The following is a 21,475-nucleotide window of genomic DNA, read 5'->3' on the forward strand; positions in this document are numbered from 1 at the left end:
GTTTCCTCCTCCAGAGAAGAATACAGGGTGTCCTCTGTAGCAGACTACAAGGTGTCAAGGAGCCCCCAGTGATATCCCCATGTGGCCACAGGAGTGCAGGGAAGCATGATTGGCTTCTCATTGGCTGAAATCCCATCGGCCAGGCTCAGGGCTTGTGACTCACACCTCTGGCACCCCTGAGGGGATGAGCAAGGTCTAGACCCACACGGTATTTTCTTCCACTCTCCGCCTGGGGAGTTCTGCTGCACTCAGGAGGAGGCACAAATCTGTGAGGGTCATCGGTAAGCCTGTGACCCGTCTACGATCTCCAAGCATTAACGAGGTTGACGGTCACTGCAGAGGAGGAGTGGGAAGAGATGGGGATGCCTCACGGGCTCATTAGTCCAGGGGTTCACAGCTGGGTCACAGACGTGGAGAAAGCATTAAATGACCATTTTTGGTCACACTTCACTTTTGATCACTTTTGAAATCAGAGGCCTCAAACTGGGGATTGTTAGAAGGACTCTGACCCTCTCCCTTAGATGTAGAAGAGTAAGGACGTGAAGTCTGCACCTGGTTTCCAGGTCAAGAACAGGCAGGGAGAAGGACAGAGCACACTATACACACACTAGCTGACATCCCTTCTGTGTGTGTGACACACACCGCTTGCACCAATTTACACAACAGCCTGTACAGCCAAAGACCCCCCAACTTGGTATAGGCCCATTTCCACAGATGAAGAGTAACAAGCGATCTCACAATCTGGCAATCACTTCCACTTCCTTCCCCAAGCAGGATTCTGACCGCAATATTCCTGGCAGGGGGTCAGGCCAGTGACCATCGACCAGGAGCTGTTTGGACACGGCCAGCAACTGGAGGAAAGTGTGGGGCCTCGCCTCAGCTGAAATCTACCCCTCATTAGCTGCCGTTTGGCCTATGCTCTGAGTTGGAATAAATGATAAACATGTGTCTTCATGGTAGCTCTTTAAATATCTGAAGAGAACTGCCATACCCCTCCCATACTTCTCTTCTTGACAAAAAAACTTCATTGCCTCCTACAATATGGTGTTCAAACTAATTGACACCTTCTCCGATTTGTTTTGTGTTTGTTTTTAACAATCAGTGCTTTTCAGTCTCTGTAATGCCTGCCCTCTTGTAGCTGATTTCTGTTTCCCATGAACCTTGATATAGAATCATATATTTAATATCCTGTGGGGCTGGGGATATAGCTCAGTGGCACAAGAGCCTGCCTGGCAAGCACAAAGTCCTGAGTTTGATTCCCAGTACCAAAAAAAAAAAAAAAATCCCGTGGGTCCAAAATGTAACATATATCCCTAATATATTATCATTATTGTGACGCTTTGGGCCTATGATTTCAAACCTCTTGTAGTTTCCTGAATCTTTCTCCATTCCATGATTTTATATCTCTGCAATCCTTCCTAGTTTTGTATCTCCTCTACATTTTACCAGTCCACATTTTAATTTCCGTGCAGATTCCCGACACATGATGGGTAGGTAGGGGCAGAGCCCTAGGGCACACCATCAGAGGCCATCCACTGTGTTTATTGCAAATTACTCACCAGTTCCCCCTGGGTATCCTTAGTCAGTACTCCATGACTCCACCTACGGGCATGTCCACCAAAGCTGTCTCTTTCTCTTGTCCACAAAAATGCTTCTGGGCCCATTTCTTTAGCTAAAAGGAATGATTCCATGATCTCAGCTACTGACACAGGCCATTCCGTGAGGTACTGTGGAGAAACTTCTCAGCATCCCACAGACATCTGCCTTAGGTGGTCTAGGGGGCTCCCTCCCCATGATGCCAGCGATGCCAGGAAGCATGAGTTTTAGCCACAAAGCTCAGGAAGCAACTGACAACTCCTAAAGTCTCTCCTTGGGCATCCTGAATTCAGGCCCTGCATGACCTACTTTCAGCAGACACCAAAGGGGAGTTCTGGAAGGTGACCCATCCCCTCCGAATCTGTGGCTGGACAAGAAAGCTCTGTCCTGGCTTGTGGTCACCAGTCTGGTCTGAAAGACAGCATGAGGGAGGCCTTCTAGGAAAAAATAAAGTGCGAAGGCTGTGAATGTCACTTGGTCCTTCAAACCAGATATCTGCCCTGGTTACTGTCAATTCATTGGCACCTGTGTACTTTGCCTGGCGTGACCCTCCGGCTTACCCCGGGCATGGATCTGACTTCCCAGGTGCTAGGGACCACATCTACCTCCTGGCTGATGCCCCAGATCATGATGTGTGTGGCAGAAATGTCCAGAATGAAGAGTAAAGGTGGGTCCTATGTTTTCCTGTCACGCAGTCTCAACCCTTCCAGAACAAGAAAGTTCCCCCCAACATTTTCTCTTCTTGAGTCTCTCTCTCTCCCCCCATGGAGTTCTTTTGATGCTTTTGATGCAATCCCCCTTAATTCCCCTGCAAACACTAAGCACTGGAACTAGCACACAGTAAGTCTTCCACACACATGTATCTAATTAAATGCCACTCAGAGTTCTTTTCCCCGGATCATCCTCCCATTTACTCAACCCCAGGCCCACTGATGTTCTGGCCCATCTTCTTCTTATTCAAGAAGCCTGTCTAGTGCCCAAAGCCTGGCTTTTACTTGACACTTTGAGTGGTTCTTCTGATGTTCTATGCTTAATGGGGACCCATTAAAGGCATTGGGAATGAGCTCATTGTCTTATCAGGCAGGGCAATGCTGTGCAGCAATGACCCACTCCTACGTGTCACTGTTCAGTTTAATATTTTGTTTTGGGGGATTGTCTACCTAAAAGAATAATGAACTCTAGTTTGTATTCCTGAGGAGAAAAAAGATACGGTTGACATGCGGTACCTAGGTTTATCTGTTGGATACAGTGATGACTAAGACACAGCTCCTGCTCCTCAGGGGCTTCTGGCCTCCTCAGAGAGATGAGATACTTAATAGTGTGTGCTAACTATTCGACAGAAGATCATAAAGAGTAGAGATGGGAAGTTCTGTGACACTGGGTTGCACAAGCCCACTCCCAAAATCACCGACTCCACCATGGAGCAAAGTTGTCTTCAGCGATGTTCAGTTATTAAATAAAGCAGGGGTCCCCAACACCTGGACCATGCACCAGTACCCTACTAGGCCATGGGCCTGTTAGGAACTGTGCCCCACAGCAGGAGGCGAGTGACAGGCAAATGTGTGACAACTCATCTGTATTTACAGGCACTCCTATCGCTGGTATTGCCGCCTGAGCTCCACCGCATGTCAGCTCAGCAGGGGCATTGGATTCTCATAGGAACGTGAACCCTATGGTGAATCGCACATGTGCGGGACCCAGGTTTCATGCTCCTTTAAATCATGGTGAAATCAGCATCCCACTCCCTTGCCTTTTCTCCTTTTCTGTCCATGGAAAAACTGTCTCCCATGAAACTTGTTCTTGGTGCCAAAGAGGTGGGGACCACTGAAATAAAGTCTACTCCGTGGCACATGCTCTGGTTATCACAAATAAAAGAGCACATCTGAAAGTGTCAGCTAGAAGTGGTCTCTCCCTTCCAGCTGAGGGAAGGATGGGAATCCCTCCCAAGCCTACTTCAGGCTGGACCAGTTCCTAGTGGGCCTGGTGTACTCTGGGAAGCAGGAGAGAGGAGCAGGCACTGTGAGTCACAAGAAAAAAATGCACAGACTACAGTCTGGGGAAAACTTCCTGTGGAGCCCAAATAAGGCAATTTCTAGTCACCTTTCTTCAGCCTTAGTGCTAGCACTGGCTGGAGGCCAAGGCTCAATGACATTCCTTGGCCTGTGTCCACGGCAGACCCCACTGTCCCACAGGGGGGACATCCAATATGTTCCTTGAGGACAGCAGTCTCAGCAGCCCTCTCCTCCTGTCCAAAGGCCCATAGACTTTGCATATAAGAGGAATGCAAGAATTGCTTGCTAATGTAGTTGTGTGGATGAAGAACTTCTTGAAAAGCTCAATCTGAAGCTGAGCCATAAATGTAGAAGGGTCACAAATCCTTCTTGTTGGCCACTTCCAAATGTCAGCTTGAGCCATGAACATCAGAGTGAGCATTAAAAAAAAAAAAAGCTAGTCCCATAGTGGGAAAATCTCATTCAGTAAGTCAGGAGTGAGGCTCCAGTATCTGCAACTGTAAAATGACTCTGGTCCCCAGCTATTTGGGGACAACTGTCCCATGGTTGCCAGCCTCCAAGAGGGCCCCCCAGTGATCTCCACCTTCTGCATTCACTCCTTTGTGTCAGCTTCCAGATGGGGACCAGGATGGGTTTGTGCACCCAAGAGACTAGAGCAGAAAGGATGGGCTGTCACTTCTGAGAGTGGGTCACCAAAGATCATGTGCAGTAGTTCCTCTTACTTCTATGAATCACTCACTCTGGGGGAAGACACTAAGGGCAGAGGAGACAAGTCTTGAGGACACTAAAACTGCCTATGGAGAGGATGTGCAGAAAGCAACAGGGGGCTCCAGCCAGCAGCCAGCAAGAAACCAAAGCCTGCCCTCCACCACATGAGCCAGCTGGAGAGGGGATCTCCAGCTCCAGAAGACAGCTGGGATACAGCTTCATGGGAAAGAATAAAGTAGTTAAGCCTCCACTGGCTTCTTGACCCCTGGAAGCTATGTGAGATGATAAATGCTGGTGGTGTTAGGCTGAAAAAATCCGGAAGGAATTTGTTATGCAGCAAGTGATAACTAATACATTTCCCAACCAAAGGGCAAGCTCCCACACATGACTCAGAAGGGGTTTCATACCTACTTTCCCAGCTGGAGTTCTACTAGAGAGATGCACATTGTCTTGACCATCATTCCCTGCTTGCCACAGACCACGCTCCTCATCTCTGTGCCTGGTTGCCCTTCCGCATGATGACATCCCCTCCTCCAGAAATCCCTGAAACTGAGCTTTCGGGTTGGCCCCCTCCTTAGTGTTCACACACACTTCTTGAAATCAGTGGGCAAGAAGCGAGTTACATGAAAGAAGAAAAACATTCGCACAAGGAAATCACCAAGAGCACAGGACTTGCCTCTATCTGGTTGATCAGCGAGTTGTCAAATCTGAACCCAGGAATCCTCTTCTCACTGCACACCACACCGACATCTTCCGTATGCTTGCAGTCAGTGACACCCCAGCCGTTGGAGGTGCAGGCTGCCAGGGTGGCCTCGCCTCCTGTGCAGTAGACATTGTCCAACCAAATGGGCCCTAAGGGAAGCAGAGGAGAGAAACCCAGCACCACGTCAATGCAGGTTTGGGTGTCTGGGGCACCAGTGTCTTCTATGGAAAGAGGACTTTTCCTAGCTGTGTGTAGCTAACAACTGATTCTTACTATGTTAAGATATTGCATTGAATCTTGGGCCATCTGGATTCTCTTTCCAGATCAGGCAGCTGATATGATTTGGAAAAGTGGTAGACTGAACACAGGACAGGAATCAGGTTTAAGCCTAGAAGTTACATGATACAGTGGAAAGAGCAGGGGCTTTGGAGACTACGGGGTCTGAATTCTGCTCCAGCCACCTTAGCTTTATGATGTTGGTCAAAGCTTCTTTGCCCATCAAAAGTGCAGGTAAGTAACATTGACTCTCGCGTTGCTGAACTGTGTGCTGATTAGTGTAATATATAGCACATGCCTAGTTTCTTGTTGATCCATAGTCACTAAAAGTGGTAACCATAAAGAAGAGAAGGATTATTGTTATACGAACTAGGGCACAAGCCAGCTGCCTCTGCCATATTCAGCAGAGGCTGCCCTCTGACCCCTGGGAGGTAAATCAATTGGTCTAGAGTTAAGGGTTTGCGGTTTTTCAGGCATTTTCACACATATTATCTTCTGGATCTTTCCATGCCTCAAAGAAAGGGCACATTCGCATGATCATTCCCACTTCATAGATGCAGAGCTCTGGCTCAGAGAAAGGGCCCCTCCTAGGTGCCAGGCCACCCTCTAAGTCAAGAAGCCTGGGCCTCCATTCCCCCCATTCAGCGCCCTTCTCACTTCAGGGGTGGACTAGCCACCCTAAGCTGTAGAACCACCTCGTCACATTCTGCAAGGCCACTGTGGAACTCTGCCCGCCTCCCGGTCTTTTATCTCACTTGCACTAAGTCGAATTAACTGTGTGATGTGCTTGAGGGTTAACCACGGTGAGACCCTTCCCGCCACTACTAGGGTGGCTACTATCAAAAACACGGAGCTTGACAAGAGCTGGTGAGGACGTGAAGGAGCCGGAGCCCTGTGCACCCCCTGGGGGGAACGCATGGCATACGGTTGCTGTGGAAAGTAGTATGGTGGTTCTTCAAAAAATTAAAACTAAAACTCACAGAATCGGGCAATTCCACTTCTGGGTACACATCCAAAAGAACTGAAAGCAGGGTCTCAAAGAGATATCTGCACACCCAGATCTATGTTCAAAGCAGCACTATTCACAACTGTCAAGAGGTAGAAGGAATCCAAGAGTGTGCTGACAAATTTCGGTCTATATATACAATAGCATAGCCTTTAAAAGGAAAAAAAAATTCTGCCACATCCCACGGCAAGGAGGAAACTTGAGGACAGTACGCTAAGTGGAATAAGCCAGTCATGCAAGGAAAAATACTGGACGATTCCACTTATATGAGGCACATCAAGAAGCCAAAGTCCTAGAAACAGAAAGTAGAGCGGGGTTGCCAAGACCTGGGAGAAGGGGTGAGGAGTGGTTATTTAATAGGAACACAGTTCCAGTTCTACAAGATGAAAAAGTTCTGGAGATCAGCTGCACAGGAGTGTGAACGTACGGAACTATACTGAACTGTACACTTCAAAGTGGTTAAGATGTGCATTTTATGTTACGTGCATTTTACCACAATCAAAAATAAAGGCGTTAAGAGGGTTTTCAACCAGGGATTTTTATAAATGTCACTACAAACTGAAAGAAAACAAAACCAAGTCTCTCATTTCTCTCGTGGCTCCTTTAGAAGCCTATAGAACAGCTAGGTGCTTGAACCGGGTTCATGTCCCATCTGCCACGGCTCATTTCTAAAGCAAAAACCCTGTCCAACAAACAGGTTGCCATGGAGATCCAATGACACACGGGAAGTGTGAGGACACATTCCAACTTCCTTTCCTCCTTCCAGGTGTCGGAAAACAATGCATTCTACTGGTTCCACGATGCAAAGCAAAAGCAGATAAAACCACACCCATGGTAGAGATGGCAACTGAGGCATGAGGCTGGGGTTCTTTAAGGTCAGGGAGGACTCGGAGGCTGTCTCCTGACTCCCAGGCATGGCTGGAGCGCATCTGCTCTGATGGATGGCTGTTCAGGGCTCAAAGGAAAATGCTTTGGACGTGTTGTGGGAACAAAGAGTTTATTGAAAACATCTGGGCTGAGGACTTCCAACTGGTTTCTTATTCTGGCCTGGTTTTCAAGCCGTCAAGCCCTGCTGAAACATATGCTCCCTAATCGATTTCTGTCTCTACAACAAGCCTGTGTTTGTGTTACTAAGTACCAGCAGTGGAAAAGACCCTCTGCCTTCTACACAGGGCCTCTTGCTTGGAATGCTCTGTAGCTAAGAGGGAGAGGGGCGGAGGGTGAAAAGAAGCGGTGTCCTTATTCCTTCTACAGCAAGAGATGCCCCCTTGTCATGGGACCGGAAGTAGCTAGATGCACTTTTAAAAAACTGTGCTCAGCAGCAAACCTGGATATGCCCAGCCAGCTGGGACTGGCTCCACCTTCTGCTATGGAGCATATAAAATCGGCACCCTGGAGTATGAGGAAACCGAGCTACCCAAAATAGTTGCAGTCTTCCATACCATCTTGGACTGCCAATAATCCTACCCTCTATATGTTCTTGGTGGGTCACTTAGATCGATGTTGGGTATGTAAATCTGTACTTAGCACAAGACAATGCACACCACGCACAGTGTGCTATATGGCTTGATTTCATGGCAATGTTTTTCTCCCCCTTTCCCGTATGGCTACTACCCATGAGCTACTGTCTTGAGTTCACTGCAGCCAGCTGCTGAGTCTGCTTGCTGAAACCTGAGCTGGTTCTCGGCATCTAGGTGGCATCTAGCTGCTGGCAGATTAATATTTGGGACACAAGATGAGGCTTACACTCAGGACAAAAAAAAAAGAAAGAAAATTCAATCAAAAGTAAAACTGCACTTTGCTCTTTCCACTCATTTACTCTATTTTTTTTTTTACTGTTGAATACTGTTCTATTGTTAGTGGAGACTAAATTGTTCTATTTATTACATATTTACTACAGATCAATATTTAGTTTAACTTAGTGTTTATAATTATAGATCTTTTTTCAGTGGTTCAGGGTGAGACATTATTGTTTTGTAATGTATGTCAACATCCAGTTTTGTTTTTTTTTTTTTTTTTGAGACAAAGTCTTTTTGTGTAGTACAGTGAAGCCTTCAACTCATTTATGTAGCCCAGGCTGGCCTCGAACTCACAGTGCTCCTCCTGCCTCAGCCTCCTGTCCACTCATTTACTCTAAAAAAAAAAAATGCCTCTCCCAAAGAAAGAAGAGATGTATGAACAAATTAACAGGTCCTTTGGATAACAGAGGTCATAAAAGAAATGCTGTTTGAAAGCCAGGTCCCTAGGCTCTGTCAGGGTGATGGAATTTGTTTAAGTTAGAATTTGCAGGCTTCCGGCTTTGTCAGAAGGGACTTGCTTTGCTGCTTTCCTCAGGAGCAGGGTGCAGTTGTGTGGAGAGCTCCTACTTTGGGTCAGTTGCCCTGAGAGCCACCTTGGGGTGAGAACAGGCCATCTGTCCCTTCTAGAACTCTCTAAAAGGACCCAGGGCTGACCTGGGCTCAGAGGTGCTTTGGGAGCAGAGATGCGGAGAGTTGAGACTGGAAACCCCCAGAGGCCCCGCTGCTCACCTTGGCTTCATTACCTCAGCCTGGGCTTCAGAGGAGTTTGGGGACACAGGGTCAGCCGCAGGGTTCCCAGCCCATCCACAGGGCCTGACTTGCACCTTAGGCTCAGGGCAACTCCGGCGCACGCTCTGTGGTCCCTGACCAGGTACTGTTTTGGCAGTTTCTTTTGATATGCTCCCAACCAAAACGAATCAGTCAGCTAGTACTCAGAAAATAAGTACCTACTATACACCCAGTGCTCAAACAAAACAAAACCCGGGACTGACACTAAGGAAATTCAAATACATCTCTATGTAGCAGATCTGTCACGATGTAAAGCACCACTTTATACAGACGGCTTAACGTGAACTCCAGACCCAGGACAGCCCTCAATTTTGTCTGGCATCCCTTTCTGTCCCTTTCCTGAACTATTCCTGCCACAAGCCTTGACGGCTTCAGCGTCCACACGGACGGCCTTTCCAGCACTCGTGGCCCCTTAGTCGCTATACTTCCTCCCTCCAGTGGCTTCTCTCCACCCAACTCCAGCGGCTCCCCGATCATAGCCGATGGCTCATCACTGCCAACCTCACCCCCACCTCCATTTCCCCTGCATCCGCACTTCCTCCCACCCGCTCTCTGTGGTATTCCTGCTCCTATGGGAATCTCAGCAGAGAGCCTGAATCCGTCCATCACGGCAGCTCTGCACAGCCCTTTAATTCCTTTCCTCCTTGCCCACCACTCCTTGCTCATGATTTCAGTCATTTCCTTTCATGTCTGCTCTACTGTCTTCAACTCTCTGCCCCTCGTCATCCTCAGACTGCAAAGTCCCTCCCAGGTGCACCCACCTGCCCAGCTACCCTATGCCTAGTCTTGCTGGGAAAAATCCACAACCACCTTATCTGATGACAGATGGGCTTCAAATTTGGGTAGAAATAAAGTTGTCACTGGGGGAAGAACATCCCGCTGTCACTGGGGAGTACTGTCATAAAATGATGAGGACTGGAGAGCCTGCAATAGAAAATGTGAGCTCGAGGCTACCCTTGGGTCACTTAGTAGCAGAATAAGCATATGTGCTGCATGGAGTAGAGCTGAAAATTTAAAGGAGACAGGAAATGGGCTCTGAATGGGTTCTGTTAGCTCATCTTGGCTAAATTATGTTAGCTCATCTTGGCTTTCACAATGCTAAGGAGCTCAGAATGGTTCTCCAAGAACATCATACTCTTAAATGCTGGCTTCTGACTTTTTTGAGACAGGGTCTCGCTGAATGGTTCAGGGTGGCCTTGAACTCACTATATAGCCGAGGCTGCCCTCAAACTCATGGCGATCCTCTTGCCTCAGCCTCCTGAATCCTGGGATTACAGGTGTGCGCCACCACGCCCAGCACTAATGCTGGCTTTTGAGCCAGTTCTCCCAACTGGAAATTTTCCATTACACGGAGGTGAGGTATACACGAGATGGTGCCTCCTTTCTCCTGTCATTTCTGGAATAACAGAAAGAAAGGTTGTAAGGAAGCCTAACAGTTGCCTATTATTTTACTGCCTCCCACACCTGGTTACACATGTAAAGGTGTCACAAGCTTCCAAAAGCTTTGGACTTCCAAGTCCCGGTCTAGACCTTTGAAACTAGAACATCATAGGTTGAGGTCTGAGATGTTTAAGCCCCTCAGCAGAGTCTTACACAGTCAGCATGACCAGGAGCATCACCCAGCTCCCAGGAGGGGCGTGTGGACAGCCTGATATGCCCCCGCCTGCCCAGCAGTACAGCTGGTGAGTAGCTGCCTTTGTTTTAGACAGGGACAGGGACTATTAGCTCTTGAAAAAATATATTTTTAGTGATGCCCTTCACTGATACCTACTTTCCCATTTGGGAACAGGGTTTCAAGAGTCCTTAGTCCAACTTCCAGACAGGGGAACTGAGACCAAAGAGGATACATGTCACTCTGTGTAGCACATAGAGACATGTACCATATAGCATTCCTGCAATGGCGAACAATGCACACAGTGGCCACATAGGATTCTATCCTGCAATCTAGTGACCTCACGGCTGTCTTAGTTTGTCTAAGTACACTCTAAGAGGTCACACAACAATGAACTCACGTTTCCCTATCATTAAGCAATGCACGGCTGTCATTAGGTAGATCAGCACCAGAACTGAGCACAAGGCTTAGGGGCTGTGAGACCTATCCTGTCTCCCACCGCTCTGACAACTTTGCTGCTTTTTGTTTCAATGAACCAATTTGCACTTTAAGGGAGGAAAAACTAGGTTAGTCATGGGTGAAAACTCTGAAGCGTCTCTGTTCCCACCAAGACCAAGGCCACAAGAGCACGTTAGTGTTAGGTGATGCAGTCCACCTGGGCAGAGGACTAGCCCGTGGGGGTCTTGTGGGAAGGGGAAAAGGTGCTGCTTTTAGGGAGTGATTTGGAGGAAGGCAGGACTTCCCTTGGGCTTTAATGCAGCCCCCACATAGGTGTCTGGCTCACAGAGACACACACAGACCGGTTCTGCCCCACATTGGGTCACCAGATGTCCTGGTTTGCCTGAAACTGTTCAAGACTTTGCATGTTGAAACCAGGAAAAGTCCCAGGCCATCAGGACAGTTGGTCCCTCTACCCACCCGGGGAGGCCTCCCTCCCACTTCCTTCAGGGTGCAGCCATCACGGGCGGGCAGTACCACCAGGAATTTACACCATGCCAGCCACAGCCTCCTTTGCCAGCTCAACCTCATGCAAGGCTGTTGGCAGTCTTGCCGGGTGACATGCGTGCAGTCCCAAAGCTCAGAGCAGTTTACCTTCCCCCTTGCCATAGGCCGAGCTGGCGGCCCAGGACCTGGCCTCCACATATCCCAGCTCCCGGCAGACGACATGGGCGGCGTGGATGGAGAAGTCGTCATCACACACGGTGCCCCACTGGCCGTTGTAGTAGACCTCCACGCGGCCCTCATTGTGTTTCCTTTTCTGGCCCGCCAGGCGCAGCTGGATCTTGACCACGTCCGAGGGCACCTGGGGCTGGTGGTACTCGGGAGCCGGCTGCTGGAAGTACTCGGGGTACTGGAGCTGGTAGGGCCAGCCGTCATACTGTGCCAGGCTCAGGGACGGCAGTAGGATGAGCACAGCCAAACAGCCACTGAGGCCAGGGCCCACAGGCTTTTCCATCCCTGTTCTATGGCCGAAGCGTCCCTCGGACAGAGTTCTGGGGCTGTTAGGAGCAGGAGCTGGGCTGGAAGCAGCAGGAGCCTCTGTAAGGGAGGAGAGAAGAATTAGGATGGGGTGTGGGGTGACGGTCACCTGCCCAACACTCAGGGACATCCTGGATGGATGCCAGCCCATCCCACTCCCACCTGACCTTTCAGGCCCATAGCTCCACAAGTCCCCACCTCGTGTGCCCACTGGCCTTCCCACATCTCTGAAATGCTTTCATCAGCAGGGTTCCTGCAGGGCACCATCTGGAGATGTGAGCAGAGTTTCGGGGCACGAACAAAGGATGGGGCATACTGGGCTGGCCACAGAGGTGAGCCATCACTACCCTGGCTGGGAGGACCTTGTGGGGCAGGAGGTGGGTTCCAGAAGCTGGCATGTGATTGAGCTGAGGAAACCACCACAGAAGGGTCCTGCAGTTACCCACAGCACCTGCAGGGAGGGTGACAGTAAATCCCAGGCTTCATTGTCCTCCCTTCTTCTCATCTCTTTCTGGCACCCTTTATGGGCAAACCCAACCCTCCCCAAGGCAGAGGCCAGGGAACCTGCTGGAGGAGCCCACGAGGACCAGCATTTTGGGACCAGGGCTGGGGACAGGGAGAGCAGTGGCCCTGAATGGGAGTGCAGGGTACAGGGTGCAACTCTCCTCTTGTCCTGCCTCTTCCATCCTTTCCTCCAAGGCCCAACTCAAATACCATGGGCTCCAGACAATGTCCCTACTAAACCAGCCTCCAGGGCCAGCTCCTGCCAAGCAAGGCAGGGTTAGGGTCTAGACATTCTTTCGGCGCCTTCCCCATACTGTCACATGCCCAATTTGGTTATCAGTGTCTTAGGACAGCTTGTGTCACACTCTTCTCTGGCCACTCAGTGGGAAACATACAGGTTCTGGGGACACATTTACTGAACGCAGAAGTAATTGGGTTTAAGGGACTGAGCTACTACTGTGGGCAGGTGGGATTGCTGCCCTAGGGCCGTCCTACCTCAGGAAGTGCGACAGGGTCCTCCAAGAACTGGCCATTTCTCTAGGGCAAGGGGCCCTTCCTTCCACTGGCCATAAGCAGACTAGAAGGACATGGCCTCTTTGGGCTGCTGAGAGGAATGCTTGGCGTCACTCCATGAGTCTCTCTGATCCTGTCATGGTTCAGATAAAAAATGTTCCCCAAAAGTCCCATGCTCAGAAAAGGGGCCTGTTTAGAGGGGGATGTCACTGGGGATGTCACTGGGGATGTGACCAGGAAGGGTGTATGATTGTCTCAGCTCCTCTCTCTCTTTGCTTCCTGGCTGCCATGGGTTGAGCAGCTTTCCTCCATCACACCCTTCCACCATGATGTTTCTGCCTTGGAGCCAGCTGGCCATGGACTGAACACTCTGAAAACCGTGAGCTAAAATAAACCTCTCCTCCTTTAATCACAGATGTCAGGTGTTATGCTCCAGAGATAGAATAGTGAGGAATACAGCTCCCCACATGTTTAATCTTTGCTGTGCTCTGCTTTTAGGTACCAGGCCTTCTGCTTCCTTAGAAGGCTGCCCACCCATGCTCCTGAGCCTATCATGGTTATGCCTTATATTCTGTACAACAAGATAGGTGAGGCCACCAAGACAGGAGGTCAGCGGCCAAGCCCCCTCAGACAACATGAGACAAGACTCATCTTTAGCCAAAGTTAAACCTGCAGAGAACATCTGAGGCTTGTATCTTACCCCCAGAGCAGCCACAGATGCCCTATAACAACTTTCTTCCATTTCATAAAGTCCACCTGAGGGGCTCAGGACTGAGATCAGGCTGCTCCTGACACAGAGGGAGGCATTAAGCTCTGTGTGGCAAATGAGAGGGGGGCTGATGGGCCAAGGAGCTGAGAGTAAGCAGAGTGGGAAGAGCACACTCTGGAGCCGGGTAGTCTGAGCTTGAATTCCTATTCTTACACTTACGAGTGTAAGAATATGCAAACTTGGACAAAATGCTTAACTTCTCTGCACTTCAATTTCCTCATCTACTGGGTGGGGATATCATCATATCTAAAAACAGAATTATTCTGAAGATTAAATGAATGGTCCTTCATAAGCACCACAGGAGCATTTGCTAAATGAAAGTTTTAAATCTTCAGAGTTATGGTCATTGTTATGGTCACCCAATGGAGTCAACCATATGAATTCCAGAGTTATGGTCATTGTTATGGTCACCCAATGGAGTCAACCATATGAATTCCAGAGTAAGGTCATGTAGCAAGAGACATTGTCTGCTTGGTCCTTGCAGCACTCAGAGATTGGGAAGATCGTCTTAAAAGAATTGAAGGTGTGATCAAGAAGGACAAAATAAATTTGGATGTGGGATCCTAAATGAATGTTCTCCTAGGACTCATGTAGTGAGGGCTGGATCCTCAATGCAGCAATGTGCAGAGGTACGGTCTAGAGAGATCTTGGATCACAAGGGTACTGATCTCTCATCAGTGGGTTAATCCATTGTTGTGTGCTTACCTGAATGGGCTATTAGAAGGAAAGGACTACTTAGAGAAAGTAGGTCACAGAGGTGGGACTTAGAAGGGTTCATCTTGTCTCCAGTCCCTTACTTTCTGGCTCTATCTCTCTCTCTGCTTCTCAGCTGTCATGAGGTGAGTAGCTCTGCTCTACCTAGCCCTTCTACCATGATGTTTCTGCCTCACCACAGGCCCAGAAACAATGGAGCCAGCTTACCATGAACTGAAACCTGTGAAGTCATAAGCCAAAATACACCTTTCCTCCTTTAAATTGATATTCTCAGGTGTTTTATCACAGCAACACAAAGTTAATTGATACATATTCCAAAAGGCAAAGCCAGGAGAAGCAGGTGGAAAGTAAAGGAGGCATAATACACCTAATTTTAATCCCATGAGGAGGAGTGGGGGGATCATACTCCTCAGTTCCTGGCACATTTCCATTGAGAAAGGACTGGATGACTTTCCCAGAATCAGGGCCCCCCAGAGCTACCCACAATCTACTATGAAGAGAGGAGATTTTCTGTGTGTTGAGATGGTCTCCGATGCCCAGTGCCCCATGGTGGGTGCCAGGGCAGAGAAAGTCCTCTGGTATCACTGGAGACTTAGGAAGTCTCACCCTGTGTCTCACAAACGAGGCCAGAGGATGGTGGGATCCTTACAAGTCTGACAGGCAATGGTTTTGCCACATTTCAATCCCATCAAAGCACATTTACATCCGCAAATGCCACTAGGTCTCCAGGGAGCTTGGGGAGTACAGGAGGCAGATTCTAGATCTCTTATAGGAGTAAAGGAAGCACCACACAGGGTGAGGGACTTGCCAGAGTAGGATGGTTGGTGCAGGTACAGCTAGCACTGATCACCCCCAGCCTACAAAATGTCTCTGCGTTCAGCCTGGGATTCAGTCAGGTACAAACCTACATTCCTGGCTTCAGTTCCAGCTACCGCTCTGCTTCCCCTCACCTCAGCCCCTCCCACAGCACACATCCAATCCACAAGCCTGTACTTGGTGTCGTTTTTGCCACCCAGAGCACTGTTTGTTTGTTTGTTTGTTTTTGTTTTTTTTGTTTCACCCAGAGCACTGTGCCTCTGGCTCCCACCTTTCACACTGCTCCCTCCTAGGCACAGTGAAATGTCTTCTCTGCCTCCTCTAAAATCTCATGTTGCCTGAGTGACAGTCTTGTCTGGATTGACCACCAGAGTCTCAGTCCCAAGGGACTGAAATCATCCCTTTCTGATGTTCACAAAGCAACACATCTGTTTCTGCCTAGGGCAGACTAGTTTGGTTCAGATAAATCTTCTTGCCAAGAACAATTAGAAAAAAACAGACAAAAAACTAAAAACATATACCATCATGCACCTAATAACATTTCACTCAATAATGGGCCACATAGAAAACAATAGTCCCATAAGATTTCAATGTAGTTAAAAAATTCCTATCTCTTACTGACTTGGTAGCCAGTCTCATATCATGGCACAATGTATTACTCCCATGTTTGTAGTGACAATGTTGGAAACAAACTGAGGTCCTATGAAAGCATAGCACATTCAGTTATGTGTAGTACATAACACTTGGAATGATAATAAGGGACTACAGCCCTGGTTATATACAAGGTGTGACTGAAATACACAGTGTATGTTTAAATTTTTAAAAATGCATTAAAGTAAAAGACACAGGGCTATAACCTCCCCTCAAAAGACTTCTCCTTGATTTGAACACACTTATCTCATCATTCTTGCAGCTTTCTGAAGCAGTTCTGGAAGTCCTCTTTCATGAGTGTCTTTAGAAGGTGTGATTAAAAATACAATCAGTGCACCTGCTGAGTGCTACCCAAATGAAATAAGCTATTAAAAATATGACAGTGTGTCTTCATGAGCCTTATATACCAGGTCTGGAACTGTGTGACTTCTGGTTCTTCCCCAAAGTCAAAATAACCATGAAAGGTAAATGTCTTGAATTGATTCAAGAGATTAGGGCAACCAGGAGAGTAGAAGTAAAGATAGTCATGAAAGAGGACTTGCAGAACTGCTTCAAAAAGTGCCAAGAACAATGGATAAGTGTGTTCAAAATGAGCGAGACTATTTTGAGAGGGATTAATGCCAATGTGCCTTTTACTATCATACATTTTTGAATAAATATTTGCTACATTTTTTGATCACACTCTGTACTAACTACACATACTTTTTAATCATTATTTAAGAGTATACTCCTCCTACTTATAAAAAAACTTTACTGTAAACAACATGCACATCACAACTGCACAGCTGATTCATCAAGGAAATGGATCTTGTGTTTCTAAGTCTCTGGATTACACCTGGAGGGCACATCACAGGACTGACCTGAGCCAGGCGAGTTTGTGAGTGTACTCTGTGAGGTTCACACGGTGGTGAATCAGCTGGTCACGAATGCATCAGGACATTTCCTCATGCCCAGGGGAACATGACTGCATGAGAAGACCCTGGAAATCTACCAAGCAGCAAGACCAAGACTCCAGGGAAATGGGAAGCACGGGGAGCTGAGGCTCACATCTGTGTCCGTCTTCCCTGCCTTCCCTGCACTTGCCAACTCCAAGTCACTAAGCTGAAACGCTAAGCAAAGCTCTCACAGCCTCTAAGGACAGACAGACACGAAAAAACTGGAGTTCAGAGCCTGCAAAGGAGGAAAGGATCCATTAGACAGCCCTGGGCTTCCAGGGGAGTCTCCAAAGAGCTGAACTCTATACGTTAGGGCACAGAGTTGTGTCTAAATAAAGGTCTAAAATCCACATACTTGGGACCCCAAAGAAGAAGAAAGAATGTGGAGAAGAAATATTTGAAGAGATAATGGCCAAGAGTTTCCCCAAATTTATAAACACTACAAGGCTAACCAGTATAGTTTACATGGAAAACCGCCCCCGGGTGCATCAAAATCCAGCTGTGGAAAACCCAAAACAGAACATCTTAAAGGCTGCCAAAATAAGAGTAAGTACATTATTTCCAAAGAACAACAAGGAGACAAACACTGGCCTTGCCACAAAAATAAGGGAGCAGGAAGATAACAGCCCGGCATTTTCAAAGGACCTCCCCCAAAAAACACAATCAATAATCCCTGCTCAGTGAAGGAAATGCAGGTGAGATAAAGACATTTCATACGAAGAAAAACAGAGATCATCTATTACCAGAAGTTCCACAAGATGGAAATACTAAACAGAGTTCCTTAAACGAGAGGAAATACAATCCCAGATAACAGTACGGCAGTGCAGGAAGGAAAGGAGGCTATGGAATGCAAAACTATGCCCATAAACCTAAAGTCCACTCTGTAGCCCCATCATAATATCTTACAGGGTTTAATATATTTGTATCACAGCCTGGAGATATAGCTCAATGGAATAGTGCTTACTTACCATGGGGAAGGCCCAGGGTACAAACTCCATCACAATAGATAGATAGATAGATAGATAGATAGATAATAGGATTATTATATATGTAATAATTATTATTAAAATGTGTGGCAACAATAGCACAAGAGGCAAGTGGGGAATAATGGAGATAAAATGTTTGAAGGTTTTCATGTGGCCTGAGAAGTGGTAAGAGTACTATTTTCTCCTAGATTTTACCTAACCTAATAGATGCGTGTTGTAGCCTTTATGGTAATCACCACTTTACACGTTAGGAAAGGGAACAAATAATGGAATTATAAAAAATATCTGAAGTGTTCATCCACTTTCCATAGCTGTGACAAAATATCCATAATCAACTTATAAGGTGGGTTCACCTTGCCTCACGGCTTCAGAAGGTTCAGTCCACAGCTGCATGGCCCTGTTGCTGCGGGACTGTAGCATCACTGTGGAAGCACGCGGCCAAGGAGGCTGCTCACCTCAGGGTGGCCAGGAAGTAAACAGAGAAGTGGACAGAGACCAGGGTGTTGATATTGCCTCCAACGGCATGACCCCAGCAGCCTCACTTCCTTCCACTAGGTCTCACCTCCTGAAGGGTCTGCCACCCCTTCACAGTGCCACAGGCTGGCCACAAAGCTTTCAGCCTCTGGGCCTTTATGATCCAAACCATAATACCTGACCAACCCAAAATGGAAGCCATAAAGCAGCGAGACAGTCAAGTAGAACCATTGCCACAAGTAGAAAAGCTATTCGGGTGACTTAAACTCCAATATATCAGCAATTTTAGTAAATGGGATAAATCCTCCAGTTAAAAAACAAAGATCATCAGAATGGATTTAGCAAAAACAGCCCTACTTTATATTTCTTGAATGAGACATAAAGGTTTGATAGAAAAGGATGGAAAAATGGACCATGTATACATTAGCTGAAAGAAAGCTGTTATGAACTGAAAGTTAACTTTAAGAAACATTACTAGAGACCAAAAGGAATGATAAGGAAAGAGCCAATCCACCAGGAAGATGTAACTCTGCTACATTCATAAGCATCACCTCAATACACGTGAAATAAAATATTCAAAGAACTAAAAGGAAAAAATAGACCAAGCCATAGTCACAGTGGAAGACTGTACACACCTCTGTTAGTAACTGACACCAGAAACACAGGAAAACCATCTCCCTGAAGATGTGAATGACATGATTAACAAACTTGACTGAATGCACACATTTTTATGTTTCGTCCTCAGGAGACGGATTTCCCAAAATGAACCCCAGTTGGGCCAAAAAGCAAATCTCAACACTATCAATAAAATCAGAGAGAATGGACTGTCTGACCACAGAGAATCATGTCATAAGCCCATAATAAAAAAACTAGTGTGTTTATCTGTTTTCTGTTTCTAATAACAAGCTAAAGATGGGTTAATCGTCAAGAATAATGCTTTATTTTAGTTTATGACCTTGGAAGTTCAATGTCGGAGGGTACCATCTGATGGTGGCCTACTGGCAGAGTTCAAAAATGGCACAGGCATCACTCAGCAACAGATTGGGAGCGCATGTGTTTCTTTTCTGATCTCCTTCCCTCTTCTTTTCTTTTAATTGTTTTTTTGTTTTTGTTTTTGTTTTTTGAGACAGGGCCTCCCAGTGTAGTTCAGGCTGGCTTGAACGCCTGCGTAGCCCAAGCTGGACTCAAACTCACAGTGATCTCTCCTAGGAAAGCCCCTAGGATTCAGTCATGGGGACACCACTGTCATAATTTTATCTAATCCTAGCAATCTCCTAAAGGGTCCACTTCTAAACACCTGCCACACAAGTAGCTGGATGGAGATTAGCAGTAATACATTTATTTCTTTGAGCAGCTGTTCAAAGAAATAAGGTATTTACTCGCTTATTTTATGACTGATAAGTTTCCCAGTGTCTCAGTATTTGTGTTTAAGCAACCACCTTTTGACTGAAGAGTGGCCCCAAAGCTCACGGGTAACAACGCTGGCAACCAGGCACACCAAAGAGAAAGCCATAAAGTGCTTCTTTCAAGTGAAAAAGTGACAGTTTTCAACTTAATAAGAAAAGAATAAAGTTACATACTGAAGTTGCTAAGATGCACACACAGGACAAATCTTTTTTCCTCCTCTCTTCCCCCTCTTTCTTTTTCTCTCTGTCTTTTTTGGTGGTGCTGCTGCAGCTTAAACCCAGGACCTTGAGCATGCTATGCAACCGCTCCACTACTGAGCTATGTGCCACCTAAGGACAAATCTTATAACCATGAAATGGTAAAGACGGAAAAAGAAACACCTGCCGAAAGGGTGGGTATAGCACAGTAAGATGCTGAGAGAGAGAAAGCACATAACTTCTCCTACTTTGTTTTAGTTAGCACTATTGTTGATCTCTTACTGTGCTTAATTTACAATTAAACTTCAGCACGTGTAGGTCCCTAGAGTGGAAAAAGCATGGATATACAGAGTCCAGTGCTACCCACGGTTTCAGGCACTGAGGATAGGGGTCTTGCAACACATCCTGGCAGATAGGCGAGACTACCATACCCCAGTGTTTCAATTCACCAGATGCAGTAAGCAGAATTAAGATCCTTAGGAGGAAACTAAGGCATACAGAGGCTCAGTAAGTTGCCTAAGCTTGCACTGATGGTAAAGCACAAGCCAAGGTGTGCACGCAGGTGTCAGGCTGCCCAGGCTATGCCCCTCATGGACACTGCTGTCCCAGCCCCACACGCGCCTCCCTCTGGCCTCCCCCACACAAGGGCTTTGCTTCAGAGGCGTCCAGATCTTCTAATCCTGCTTCAGAAAAATTGGGGGTGTGTGCGATCTTGCAGTTTTAAAAAAGAATTCTTAATCTTGGAATGTGAGATCTGCATATCTGTACACTGCCCTGCCCTTTCCCTGGACTCTCCAGTTAGTGGAAATGTCCTGTCCAACGCCTAAACTTTCCTCAGAAAAGGCTTCTGACTCTTATTCTTCCTTTTTGGGCCCTTCTGCTGCTCTTTCCTCTGGGAAACTGTAACATATTCGACCCAGCTGCTTCTTTCTCCTTTTAAAAATAACTCTAATGGATTTTCTCCCTTTTATTGTGAAAGTTATGCAAGCTGATGTTAAAAATCTGGAAAAATGCAAACTGCTAAAAGGAAGGAATAATTTGCAACACCACAGCTGGGGAGAAACAATATCAAACTTGTGGTATGTCTCTCCCAGTCTTTTTTTGTACATATTTCATTTCAACAGTTGGAATTATTTTGTACATATCGCTTTGTAAACTGCTACTCATGTTGAGCAGTACACTGCAAACATTATGCCTCACTACTTTATAAGCGTTTTATCACATAGCATTCAGTTGTACGGATGTAGCATGTAATCACGCTACCAAATTTTTTCTATTGTCATACAGATCGTTGGAATGAACATCCTCGCGCTGAAACTTCGCATAATCTTGGGATAAATTACTAGAAGTAAAATTGCTGGGGCAAAGTGTATATAAAAAGTCAACACTTTTGCAAAATTATATTAACTGCCTTCTAGAAAGACTGTGCCAAATTACACATGGCCAGGGGTATGTAACTTCCCCCCAGTTTAAGAAACTGGCTATGGCTGTGTTTGCAAACTTTCCTCCATCTGATGAGTGAAAAAGGG

At 46.9% G+C, this 21,475-nt stretch overlaps 1 protein-coding gene across 1 annotated transcript in view; it reads right to left on the reverse strand.

Annotated features, from left to right (window-relative positions):
* Loxl2 (lysyl oxidase-like 2) overlaps window positions 1-21,475 on the reverse strand; it is an 80,582-nt gene that overhangs the window by 45,459 nt on the left and 13,648 nt on the right. Inside the window, exons 2-3 of the mRNA XM_005373698.2 lie at window positions 11,594-12,040; window positions 4,993-5,168 (exon numbers count right to left, since the gene is read on the reverse strand). Coding sequence (XP_005373755.1) covers window positions 4,993-5,168; window positions 11,594-11,957 — 540 coding nt within the window. The 5' untranslated portion in view covers window positions 11,958-12,040. The remainder of the gene's footprint in view (window positions 1-4,992; window positions 5,169-11,593; window positions 12,041-21,475) is intronic.

The sequence above is a fragment of the Chinchilla lanigera genome, unplaced genomic scaffold, assembly GCF_000276665.1.
Source record: "Chinchilla lanigera isolate Chin_1 unplaced genomic scaffold, ChiLan1.0 scaffold00002, whole genome shotgun sequence".
NCBI classification, from domain to species: domain Eukaryota; kingdom Metazoa; phylum Chordata; class Mammalia; order Rodentia; family Chinchillidae; genus Chinchilla; species Chinchilla lanigera.